At 33.9% G+C, this 14131-nt stretch overlaps 1 protein-coding gene across 1 annotated transcript; it reads left to right on the forward strand.

Annotated features, from left to right (window-relative positions):
• Positions 1-1683: 1683 nt before the first annotated feature.
• LOC134238626 (fatty acyl-CoA hydrolase precursor, medium chain-like) lies at positions 1684-12941 on the forward strand. Its single transcript, XM_062720749.1, has 5 exons — positions 1684-1876; positions 2041-2097; positions 5743-5828; positions 9757-11279; positions 11378-12941. The coding sequence occupies exons 3-5, from the start codon at positions 5823-5825 to the stop codon at positions 11631-11633; spliced, it is 1785 nt and encodes a 594-aa protein (XP_062576733.1). The 5' UTR covers positions 1684-1876; positions 2041-2097; positions 5743-5822; the 3' UTR covers positions 11634-12941.
• The last annotated feature ends 1190 nt before the right edge of the window (positions 12942-14131 follow it).

Here is a 14131-nt window from a genome sequence, read left to right on the forward strand (position 1 = left end):
GAGCATAGGCCTAAATTTGCAGCCCTTCACCGGCAATGGTGACGTCTCCATATCAGTGAAATATTCTGGAGAGGGACGTTAAACAGTAGATAATCAATCAATCAATCAATATGTGTGAAAAAGGCATGCGTCTAATTGATGGAGACGATAGTCGAGAATATTTTGATTTCACCGGATGAAAATCGAACAAAAACGATATCCTTTTAAACTTTATCAATTCCTCAAGTAAATGTTGGCTGCATAAATAATAAATTGAAACCAGACACATGCATCAGCTGTATTCAAAAATGTATTTCACTTGAAGAATGTAAAACACCAACTGTGCAGAGTACATGTACGTTTTTATGCAACATGTAAAATTCGGTGTTCTAAAAAAGGGACCTGTCGCTTTTTTTCGATAGTAAATAAAAAGCAGATTTATATCTTAAACGTGACAGATTTACTTTATGAAAGTAAATATATTAAGTATCTCGTAATTTATAGAAGGAAAGAACATTGTAATTAACAATCTTTTTAATGTTTAAAAAACCTTTAATTCTGAATAACTTCTCCCAGTACAATCCCCATACGCCAACATGTATAAAGCAGCCCGGTCCTCCGGGCTGCAATGAATACTCTGATTACACTTCATAATGGTGTCGAGTTTGGCAATGTGAAGTTGTGGTTCCCGCTTACCTCCTAAAAGACTTGGACTTCAGAGACAGCATCACATGTTTTATTTAAATATTTTAAAAAAATTGAATTACAGATTGTTGACTGAGATGTTGTAATATAATGCCTTCAGAGAAGTTCATTTTTCCAATTATATTTCCATTATTTTGTTGTAGGAGACAAGCATTACTTTTCTTTAAAATGAATGGAATACAGAGATCATAAATTCGTGAGGAATGGTTTCCTAGTACATACTGTTCTAATGTTTGGACGCGATCACTTTAAATTGGAGATCGACAGACAGTTGGATTGCCTAATCTTCAGATACTACATAAAAAATGCCAATAAGAACTCGAGCATCTTTTTAATTTTAATTTTTCAGACTACTAGTAGCTGTGCCTACAATCAGAATTTGTAAAAAATGATTTTGCAAATGACTTATGCCAAGGTAAATAATTTACGAGTTCCATTTTTTAAGCAGTTGTCCATGATGAAAAAAAACTTATTCTTATTTATCGAGGGGAATAGATGTCTGGAGTGTTGAAAAGTTATACGTTTCGAATTTTGTGATTTTCAAATTTTTAAACACAGGCTCGCAGAAATCCCAGAGGTGGGACTTGGTGTTTCAACCTGAAAGAGCATTGGCAGAAGATTATTTTAAAATTTAAAAAAGTTACCTTTTAATTGTTCTGCTATCTATTTAGTCATTTCATGTAAATATATTATGGGCTCTAACTTAGAAATAATATTTTACGTAGAACAATTAACTGCCTTTTTACGAACTCACTAAATCTAACGGCTGCCATCTTCCCTATCATGTGTCCAGATTGAAAAAAAAGCAATAAATCTTAAAAAAAAAAAATTATCAAAAGTGAAATATTATGTTTCTGTACAATTGTGACAGACGCCTCCATTATCTTGTTCTCTGTTTTTTATGATTTATATTAATAAAAAATAATGTATAACCCCTACTTAACCGTACCGTGTGGAAGCTGTATAATTGTATGACTGACACGTATCTGAAGTGATTCGCCCCAGTTGTTGTGAGGATTATGGCCAGCTCTGGGATGTCACTCTACAGGAAGATGTTGTTTATGTTCGCCTGATGACTGTGATGACAGGCTCGTTTGTAATTTTGCTGCTGTGTAGCTTTCGAGCATATTTAGGATTTTTAAGGCGTGTTCTTTTGTGTGTGCTTTGGTTAAGATGTATTTCAGGGAAATCGGTAAGATTTCATTATTGTTTAATATAAATGTGGATCTAATTACTTGTAAAAGTTAATAAGCTTTTTTTTTTTAAAAAAGATATTTCAAGATACTGAGTAACCTTTTACATTAAATAGATATTAAAATACCTAGTTATAAGTTGCCTATTCTTTTTGCATGATAGGTGAAATTTGACTTCGGAGCATCTAATGAAGATAGTATGAAAATAGAGACAAAGGAGGTATACATTCTAATTAAATAACCAATATGCACAATTACTGGTATCAAACTGAAAAGTCCATTGAAATTATACAAACTGGGGGCAGAGCAAACACGTGCGGAGTTGCATTTTGATTTTTCACTTAGTGCTTCTTGTACGGAGGCGTAAAGTAGATGATCGAAAAGGCCAAAGTACAATCAAGCTCTATGATAAACGTGATGACTTTAATTTTTCTAACGTCAACTTTCCTTACTTATGCAGCAATTCTAGTATACCTTTATCACCTCCATACGGAGTTTGTATATATCTCAGTTGATTTGATACGCAAGAGTTTTACGTATGTACAATTTCTAAAACGAGGAAAATTATTGACAAACAAGTTGATGAAACAATACATGTAATTTCAGCTGTTTCGTTTAAAGTCATCATTTCGTAAGTTCAATGGTCGAAACAATGACCTTGTCAGCAAAAACAATTAATCATTAAGTCAAATGCTGACTGACGTTTTTCATACTAATTGTTAGTCCATTAATTATGCACTGAATTGACGACGGAATTTTCCATTATTTCCCAGTAATGACAAGGAGCACTGCGGGTGTGACCGGTCAACAGGGGATGCTCACTCCTCCATGGTACCTGATCTCACCTCCAATGTTTCGGAGGTCCGTGTCTGCTCTACTCCTGTTTTGTATAATTGTTTTATGGACTTTTGATCTGAAATACTGTTCGTTTTCTCCATATGTTTCGTTTTACTTTAAAATTAGATTGATAGAGTTGGTGAGGGGTGTAAAGCATGATGATAAAGTGTCTTGTTGTTGTACATGTTTCTTGTTCCAAACGAAATGGAGCTGTTTATTTCTGGTATCAAGAAATATGGAATAACGAACATTATCAAGCTAAAAGTTCATTTAAACAATACTTATCTGGAGCAAATCAAAAATGGACCTCTGATTACTTCAGAGGTGGGATCAGGTGCCGTGGAGGAATAAGTATCCCCAGTCGACCTGTCACATCCGTCATGTGTTCTTATTGGCATGACTGGGTGAATGAAAAAATTCGTAGACAAATCAGTATATAAATGAACTTTAATGGTTAAACAACTAGTGTATATATTCAGAAGTCCATGGTATCGATAATGCTATAATTTTGGGTGGTTCGGGTATTAAAATATGCATATCCTAAGCTAGAGTTCTAAATCTTACTTACGCTATCTGTAGATACATGTACTAAATTTTAAAATAGAACCATAGCGTACACTTGCTGTGATTCAACAAGATATATTGACAACGTATTGCTATTAAACAGTGGTGGTTTCCATTCCTTTATCGATACTACTACTATTTTATTATTCTTATTAAATATATCAGTGTCTGAAACATCTGTTTCATGTTTGGATATTTTGCTTGAAAAGGATGTTAATGGTAATCTAACAAGCACTCTCTGTGATAAACGTGATGACTTTAACTTTACAATCGTCAACTTCCCTTACTAGTGCAGCAATTTACTAGTATCTTCATATCACTTGTGTACGGAGTTTATATATCTCAGTTGATTTGATACGCAAGAGCTTGCTCTATGTATGAACAATTTCTAAAACGAGGTAAATTATTGACAAGTAAACAAGTTGATTCCACTTTGATGTTTTGGAGGTTCTGCTCCTGTTTTGTATTGTTTTATGGACTTTTATGCTGTTCGTTGTCCCAGTGTGTTTCATTCCATTACTTTCCAGTATAAAGTGATACACAAAATGTGGTGATAACAACAGTTTCAAGCTTAATTGCTTGACTGGGTTAAGTAGTTGACTCTTCCTTCGAAAAGTGCGTGTTTTAAAAAAAAATATTTCTATCCCTTCCGCGATATCTTATTTTTAAAAGAATGACTGCACTTAAGGACGTTATTTGGAACCTTTTCGGCTACCCATTTGAAGCTTAACATTACAATAAATCGCTGAATTAATCTATGATTAATGTGCAAGCATTTGCTTTTGACATTTATTTCTATAATTTTTCGTCATACATATTTCAATAATTACATACAACGCTATTGAAAAGAACATGTTTAACCCATAAATTCCGGAAAATTGAACTGGACCGCTTTCGATTTTAAGGTCGCAGCAAAGGGGCGGAGACATTTAAATCGCATGGAAATGGATCATAAGCGCATGGTTTTCCGTATTTGATTTATATTATAGATATATTAAAAAAAAGACCGAGAAGAGGGTTTTGTGTTCATTTTGTACAAAAAATAAATGATTTATAACCATGCATATAATTTCATTAATTTGTATCCACGTATGTAAGTAGAGTAAGTAAGTAAAGAGCAGAATATTAAGAGAAAAAAAAATTATAAAAATAAACACAATTGTGATAAATATATATGCATGCGTTTTGTACGCTTAGGTTGGTAGTGTCTGTTTTGAGAATTATTGGTCGATGAAAATGACACTGAAATACATTTTATTTTCTGAACATAATGGGCTGTCTTCGCATAAATGAAAAATAATTTGCAACCTGTCTATAGGATAATCTGAAATAAGTACACACAGTAAATCCATATATGACCTTGCCATTTGATTATTGGCAGAGTTAATTTTCAAAAAAAGTTTTGATCGGTATTCAGAGTACAAAGGACAATGCATTTGAAAAAATGAATTTCGGCTTCTACATTATCAAGCACTGCATAATTTTCTCTATCTAACGTTCTTATAAAATTGGAATGCTTAAAATTTCACTGCTCATGTATTATTTGCTGTCATGCAGCGAATTAACTAAATCTTAAAATTATTAAGTGTTTGTACCTACAGTGTATTAAAAAAAAAAAATGACATTTTCACTTTATCTTAATCGTATTGAATAATAATTGTGGACTTATTAGTAACGTAAAAATAAAAAGTTTTTTTTAATGATGACTGTGGGCTTCTACCCTGACCTAAAACTGGTCGGGCTCCCGTTTTCAAATTTCTGGATCCGCCACTGCTATATGTACAGCATGTAATCAGCAAAATAATACCTTTTTCCTTTAAAATACCCCGAACAAAAACACTATTGTGAAAGAAATCAACTTAAACTTTAAAACGCTTATAAAATGTACGCAAGGATCTTCAATATTTTGAAGATGGAAATACATGTAGATATGAAAAGAATTTTCCAACGACTGACACAATGAAAGCGTGTCGAACACTTGAATGTCACGTGAGAAAAGTGATTATAATATCAAAGGGGTCACATGGGCTGAAACTCGTAACCTGCTAATTTAGAAGCTATCTCGAGCGAAGTTTGGGTACATTTTTTTAAAAATTAGATATGAGCCGCAACTTGACCCACATTGTCCTTCGGATATGTATAAGTTTTAGTTAAAATACACATTCTGTGCAAATGAGAAAAATGGTCAAGTTGCGGCTCGATGTAAACAATGTCGTTGAAAACTGGTATGCATATGAATAACAATAGAAATGAGACAAAACTGTTAGACCCCTGTTTCAAAAGCTAGTGTCGCTCGGCATTATTTAATACTTTCATGTATTATAATAAACCAAAACCTGCTCTTAAGATATTGTTTAATACCTATAAAACATAAATTTAATGAATTTTGGAATTTTATTTTGCGCAAATCATTGGGATCCAACTCTCATAGCTTAAGTGCAGTCATTCTTTGTTTATTACTTAGGGTTAGCAAAACGTCATCGGTAAATCGGTGAACTGTGAAGATCATGATGGTGTAAACGTTACTCCAGAAAAGACAACATAATGAAGGTAAACGTTGCATATATATATACATGTAGTGCATGTTTTTATTAATGTATGAAATTGACATGCCGAGAGAAAAACATTGTCAACCGCGTTTGTTTTCGGTGAACGTTGACAATGTTGTCAATTTCAACTGTTTCCCTCAGAAACGTGCCACACGTATTTATTTTTTGTACTAAATGCAGGCGCGTAGCCAGGCGTACGTTTGTACGCAAAAACGTCCACATCATTTTAGGGAAAAAAGGAGAGAGGGAGAGGCAGGCGAAATTTTTATGCTCTTAAATCATTTTGCAATAATAAATAATTTTAAAAATAAAGGAAATGTTTAGAAACAATTTAATAAATGATAAATAATAACTGAAATTAACAGAATCAGTTTTAGAGGATAATATGATACTGTACATGTAGTCAGCATCTCTATTTCTGAAATCATTAGATTTTCCTTGAATCTGGTTTACGTATTGCTGATTTTTTTTCTCTAAGTGCATTACATTCTCATATACATGTACCACTCCAACCGATTAATTTTGTCTCTTCAAAATTCTAAAATTGCTTTAAGTGGGCTCTTCATATTACATAAACAACGATACAATGTATTGGGCATATCCTTTCTCATTTTAGAGTGTTTGTCCATATTTCCTACAAAAAAAAACAGACCTCGAAAACATGGGTGCATAGCAAACTTAAAAGTTTAAGAAAATTGCGATCAGGGGGGTCGAATATGCTCATTTAAATTCAATAGGCGTCGGGGGATCGACCTGTGGATCCTCACCAGGGTTTAACCACGGATCCATAGGGGACATTAGGCCCCCAAACCCCCTGCCTACTCTTGCGTCCACATCATTAGTGGCCTGGCTACGCCACTGAAATGTATCATTTATAGCGGCATGTCTGTCCCCATATGCACGTTTTTTTTTCTACATAGAAAATTAGATTTCGACAAACAATAGAATTCTGTTAACATGCAGCATCATAAGATCTTAGAAATTTTCAAAAAATTATCAAATATGGCTCACAGGTGACCTCCCAAATGCTACCTGCAATTTACGTTGGCATGCCGCTTATATATGTTAACATTCAAATTGTTAATACTGACATTTAACTTATTTATGTTAGCGTACAATTTATTTATGGAACCTTTATTTATATTGATATGCGAGGTGAATATGTTGGCATCCAACTTATTTATGTTGACATGAAACGTTTTCTGATGAAATAGCCCGATTTTCATAAAACCGGTGCTAACTTAGCGGCTAGCGGCGCTTATATAACACTACGAGGGTTGATCCAAAAGTAATGTCACAAGTTCGATAAAATTGCTCCTAGTCGACGTAAATTAACAAAATTATACATGATGGAAGCTATATTTATTTCAAATCAGTCTTCAAAAATTCAAATAAAGATGATTTATACTTTTTAAAATATCGAATTATAAACAAAGTGCGATTATGGTAGTCGCCGCACCTAAATAACGTCAAATGACGGATATGCGCCGTCAGACACTTTTAAAAACGCTTTCCCAGCGTTTCATTTAAAAAAAAATGATATTCACAAACGCATTCACATATTTTTCTTTCTTTAAGAATTATTGGCACCAATTGTACGCTCTATCTATAATTCATTCCTTCATCAATTTCTTTGAACAGTACCATAAGACAAAGTTGAAAGTTGCTCATATCACTCAAACCGCGTGACACGAATCCCTTTTTTGACAACGTCGACGCCATTTAACGTTTCCACCCGACCTCCTATCTTTCGGTCTTTCTGTCCTCAGCTGATCACTTAATTACCCATGACCTGCCCAAAATCTCCGAATCCATCTATGAACAAGTCTCTTGTTAACATCCTTTCCTCGCGAGTCTGATTTACTATTGTAACTGTCTCTATACTGGCGATTTCCCGATTTTGAAGGGAAAACGCATTACAACTCGTTTCGGCGTTTTATTCAATTTCGACATTTCCTTTCTGCAATACATCAGATATAAACAACAACGATGAAAAAAAAAAAACAATGCCGCCATTGAATTTTTAACTAAAGACTAGAACTTGTCGTAAATTTTGTATTTTAAAATATTGGGCGATTAGACGCTTTTTAGATGCTTTTTAAATGTTTTTGTCTTCTTTTATTTTAACAATATACACTTTAAAACGTGACGTTTAGTTATGACGCGGCGACACCCCCTATGTTTAATGTTTTAAACGTCTATAAAATGGATTCAATTTATCATTATTAAATGAAATTTTCAGTTTTGATTAGATTTATGTTTATGCAACTTTTGGTGCATTATATTTGATAAAATGACACCAAATATTAAAGATATGGACCCAGTGACATTACTTTTGGATCAACCCTCGTAGCATATATCGAGTACGTGAAAAATTGAATCTTAACTTGTCATTTTTCTTGTGTTGTTTAAAATTCAACCAATTTAGAAGTTCTTATTTTTTGTGCGAACAGTTTAGATGTTTGACCTTGTTACAACCACAAGAGTTCGCCTACCTATAAATTTTAGCGATTTTTTTTTTAGGAAATAAAAAAAATACGTATATACCTTTGATAATAGCAAAAGTAGTTTTATTATTAAGGTATGATGTATTTTTTTAATTTACTAAAAATTTCAGTAAAATTTTACGAGAACTCCTGGTTTCAACGAAAGACTAATTAGTGTAGGTGAACATGATTATACAGTATGATTAAAACACTGTTTGATCCCAGCCAATCAGAGAGCTAGGAATTATTCATTCATAAAACAATATGGTTATTTCAAGGTTTCAGGTAAATGTCTGCAATGAACTTTACAGTTATTATCATTTTACAAACAGCGTGACAGTTTGCTTGATGGAGCGTGCTAAAACTTTGTGTGCTGATTATCATTTTACTCATCGATTGGATCAATGGAATCAATACTAATTTGCATATGAAACTCGGAATACAACAATCCCCTGATAATACTGACCAATCACATTGAAGGGTTGTTTACCAGTATGGCATTTGTAGTCACCAGCAACACGTGGTCAGTCAAAGCCCGTTTCGTTTTCTGTCCTCAAAAAAGCATGTACAATGAAACGCATTGAAGTGGTAAAATTTTCTGTTTGGATGGAACGTTTTGAGCTATCTTTAGACACGCCCATTTCTTTAGAAAGGAGAAATCGGTCAAATGATTCAATCGAATACCTGTAGAACAGGTTTTTCATAAATATAACATCCAATGAAATTGACGGTTTACATAAACACCGAGTAAGCACGTGTTCGACTGATACATGTGCTATGCTAACTCCAATAAGCATGATTAAATCATAATTATGTACAAATTCGTTGCAATGCGTGTTTTACATAAGCGAGAACTCTATACATAGCTCTTTCTTATTCTGAAATTCCTCATTCAGTGTAACTCATGTTGCTTGTGGCGGAAAGTGTTGTGTCCTAAAACATTACGATGAATATGTCTTTCTCGTTTCTAAAGAAATGGGCGTGTCGTTATGTTATAATTGACGTTCAAAACATGACTCAGAACTTTTCGTCCAAAAGGAAAATTTTACCACTTCAATGCGCTTCATTGTATTATATTTGTTGTGATTTGACCTGGTGGGTTTTTGGATACATATAAGAAAATTTAAAGAATGGAATTAGTAAGGCTACTCTGCTTCTGTTGTACTATGTACGTAGCTCTATCAATATCATCATTATAGGAAGTAAAACTTGCATTGTCCGTTCACGTGTAATTGTTGTTTATTCAACGCGATTGGTCAGTATTGTCAGTGGTATTGCTGTGTTCTGTGTTTCATATGCAAAGTATTATTGATTCTATTGAAATCAAACATCCAATCGATGAGTAAAAATGATAATCAGCATACAAAATTTTAGTACGCCCTATCAAGCAAACTGTCACGCTGTTAGTAAAACGATAATACATGTATATCTGTCATCTTTCAGACCAGGCTGGCGGTGGTTTCAGTTCTGATAGCAGCGGTCTGTCTATCAAATTCAGTACAAGCTCAAAGTAGGCAAGAGGTCACTCTGCAAACAAGTCTTGGAAATATAACCGGATTCATAGACTTCAGAAATGCCACGATTTTCTACAACATTCCATATGGAAAATCCCCTGTTGGAATTCGCAAGTTTGCCAAACCGGAACCCTTTGGGAAATGGAGTGGAAATAGAGATGGAACGAATCCTTCACCTTTGTGTCCACAACCAAGAACTAAGGAGTTGGATACGCTAGGATTACAAATGGATGAAGATTGTCTTATACTCAATATATACACTCCTGTCAATATTGAAGACCAGGTTCCTGTCATGGTGTGGATTCACGGTGGGGGTTATGTGGCGGGCGGAGCGATACAATACGACGGTTCTGCTCTAGCAACCACTGGTAACGTAGTGGTGGTGTCCGTAAACTATCGACTGGGATTAGAAGGGTTCCTATCTTTTGGTGATGATTTAGGGAAAGGAAACTATGGCATATGGGATCAAATCTTGTCTCTTCGTTGGGTAAAGGACAATATAAAAGACTACGGTGGTAATCCGAATGAGGTGACGATATTTGGAGAGTCCGCTGGTGGCATGAGTGTATCACAACTATCACTAATTCCGAGTAACAAGGGTCTGTTCAAGCGAGCGATAATGCAGAGTGGCGTTGCAAACTCTTTATTTGCATTTCGTCCTCGTGAATCACACAGAGCAATATGCGACCAGCTAGGTTGCCCTTATGACGAACTGAATACTACAGCTTCGTTACATTGTATGCGTCAAATTAACACATCATCCATTATAAATGTTACAGCAAACATTATCTCTAGAACAGTTTCGACTCGGCTTCCGATTGGTCCAGTTATTGATGGCGAGTTATTCAAAAGGTCCATTAAGAACATTTTGACCGACAATGATTCTGAAGAACTAAAATTCTTTCGTTCCTTGGACGTTATGATTGGCACTACTGATAGCGATGGTTCACTTGTTATAAGATTAAGTGAGAAAGTTCAAAAGGAATATGGATTTAATATTTCGGATGGCGGACTGCCTTTTCAATTCTTTTGTGATGTGTTCATCCCAAGTCTTGTTAATGATTACTACAAAGGAAATTCCAGAGTTTCAGACGCTTTGTGCAAAATGTATGGAAGGCCAAATGACCAAGCTGAGAACAGTCGCCAGGCTGTCAAAATGTATGGAGACATTTTCTTTCTTTCTCCAGCGATGGAAACTCTGGCTGTTCATGCCAAAAATAATAATTCATCCAAAACTTATCAATACGTGTTTTCCGAGTGGAGCCTCCCGGTATTCTTTGATGCAACAGTATTTCCGCCGTGGTTCGAAGGTGCAGGTCATGCAACGGAACTTATCTATCTTTTCTTTTTAGAGTTCTTACAAATGATTTATCCCCATTTAATTGTTAATCTAGATGATCATCAGCTTGCAAATAACTTGCGTGTCCAGTGGACAAATTTTGCAAAATTTGGGTAAGTCTCTCTCTCTCCCTCTCGATCTCTATTGGTGTGTGAGGATGAGTTTGGGTACGTGATTGACATTTAATTAATAACATCATTTTTTTTCCTAGGAACCCTAATGGTGCGGAGTCTGTTGTTGAAGATTGGCCGCAGTTTGATACAACTGACAGAAAGTTTTTGCAGTTGAATAAAAACAACATGACTGTTGGAGTGAATTACAGAGGAGATGAAATTCATTTTTTCTCAAAAACGGTCCCTGTTATTCTTCAGTCGACAAGCTCAGCACCATTGATGTGTGTTGGCCTCTACTATCATGCTCTTTTGTTATTTCTAGTTGTATTAATTCGAAATATGTTGCAGATTTAGCATCAAGTACATCTAGATACTAGTATACATTTGTTTATTTTTGTACAGTTGTATATATTTCTAGTCTCCACCATTAGCAAATGAATAAAATTCAAACATAAAATATTTATTTACATATTAGATTTATTATAGTTTAAAATATTTTAAGAATCAACATGATATTGGATTTTTTTTCACAGTAACATAAACGTTGTTTGTTAGAAATTATAGTACAATTCTCAGTTAACCTTGGACTTTCTGTACGGCGTGGCATTTAATCAGCGTCTGCCAAATGGCATAGAGATTCTCATTAGATAAGAAATTAATAACATCAGGAACTTTAAATTGTTAAGATAATGATGAGACGGCTTAAGTCTCATCTCTTTGCCGTACGAGACCTTGTTATTGTATTTGCTACACTAGTTGACATTCGCCCGAATTTCTATCCCATATATATTTTTTTTCTTCTAAAATTCAAATATTAATTGTTTGCATTATATATCTTTTAGCTGCATTTCAGTTTTCTACAGATGTACCAACTGTTTGTTTCTTGGGTTTATCGCTAAATCATTTCATTACTTTTGTTATACTGTATAGTAATAATTAATAAAACAAATGACACATTACATTTTTTTTCAACAATTTTACAAATGCAAGTCCTGTAGTTTTGTAAATTGAATTTTTAAAATAAACAATGCTAACACCCAAATAAATATCAAAAAACATCTGGTAAACATTACTTTTATTCTTAGAATGTCATTTTAGTTCATCATGACACCTCAATTTGTTCTTGCCATATGGCCACAGGATATCAAACCTGCCTGGCCACATTTCTCTCAGCTTAAAAGTACTTCACCCTCAAAGACAAGAACCCAGTCTCTTCCCTGACAGGTTTATACCAGTCATTTTTAAGGCATGGACAAATCCATTTTGTAATCCATGGGTTTTGCATCCATTCTATTCCCCCAGATTGGACACAAAACCCGTGGCATGTGACGATGGGACAAAGCATCAAGCATAACTGATGAAGATAAACAATGAGAAGGAACAGACCTGGATTTGTTGTGGAATCATTAGTCAGGTGCTCTACTTACTGAGCTTTCTAAGCTGGTCACCGCGGTAACCAAACTGGCCTGACCACCAAACAAATAACAAAATAAGTCATACTGATTTTTTTTATTACCTGCAAGTTTTGAAGGGAAAAAAACATAAAATAAAATAAACAAACTTAATGACTGTATTGAACAATCACAATCATGACAAATTTTACATCTATTGAAAAATAATACAAATTCCCTTGCTACAGGAAGTTTCTCCTTGTCCAGTGTCTAATCCATTGTCTAGTTAAATACAACATGTACTGTCTGCAGTAGTCTTTCTTTTGCATTTTTATAGTTTCAAAATTAGAAAACCATAGTAAACACTTCATAGTGATGACTTTCAAATCAGATGATCTATATGCTTTCAAATTTAATAGAATGGAAAAAGCACATCATAGGAGAAAATCTAGCATATCATCAATAACACGACTTCATTTATTTCCGAACTTTTCTCTTTTTTTTCACCTTTAAAACATTAAACGTATTATACATTTACATGTATATACCCTTTTTTCATAAAACAATAGCCTTTATACATTATTGCATTTCCGGCATATGTTGTTCTTTAAACCATAAAATTCTTTAAAATATTGAGGAAATTCAAAGAATTAGACTTGGCAAATGCAACTTCTTTCTTTCCTGTTTTTAATGTTCATCTACATGTATTACAGCCCTTATTATATTCTGATTTAAAGGAGCTTAACTGTGTTCTTGACAGTCCTTGTCAGTCAGACTAAAGAGGAAATAGGACATACATATTATTTTGCTATATTCTGATTTAAAGGAGCTTAACTGTGTTCTTGACAGTCCTTGTCAGTCAGACTAAAGAGGAAAGAGGACATACATATTATTTTGCTTTTTGGGGTATTTTGAGTAGTCTTTAAAAATACTAAACAATATCAAAAATTAACAGTTGTAAATAAATGAACATGTCATGTTGTCATATATTATTTTAAGAAGATTATGCCATAGTTTAGAAACTTGGCTCAATTTTTTCTCTCCAAATAACTGAGCAAAGATAGCAAAAAACTACATCCAAGTTATATAAAATGTTAAACTTTTAATTCATGTTGAAATTATTTTCATGTAATTTCTTTGAAATTTTTACTGCCATATTAAATTGGATCTTACTGTATACACCAGAAAATGATTTGCATATAATCAGCACTCTGGCTGCAGTATTTGCATTTTAATATCTGTGATAAATTTTCATTTGACAGATAGAATTACTGATGCACCACCGGGCATGTTTTTGCATACAATGCAATAATACCCTAAAATCCAATCATTAATTTAAACTTTTTAATATTGAGGCATGGAAATGTGCTGGCTTATTGAGTATGCTAACAAATTTATCCTTTGCCAAAAATACAGAAGAAAATGCTTTTTTAAACATTTTTTTCCATAAATTGCTCAAAT

This window comes from Saccostrea cucullata, unplaced genomic scaffold, assembly GCF_032062105.1.
Source record: "Saccostrea cucullata isolate Sc308-1 unplaced genomic scaffold, CSIRO_AGI_Scuc_v1 ctg196, whole genome shotgun sequence".
NCBI lineage: Eukaryota > Metazoa > Mollusca > Bivalvia > Ostreida > Ostreidae > Saccostrea > Saccostrea cuccullata.

Bases quoted from the DNA above. Each gene is read 5' to 3' on its own strand.
- LOC134238626 (XM_062720749.1), top strand. The intron at 11,280-11,377 runs GTAAGTCTCTCT...TTTTTTTCCTAG, and splicing joins ACAAATTTTGCAAAATTTGG to GAACCCTAATGGTGCGGAGT.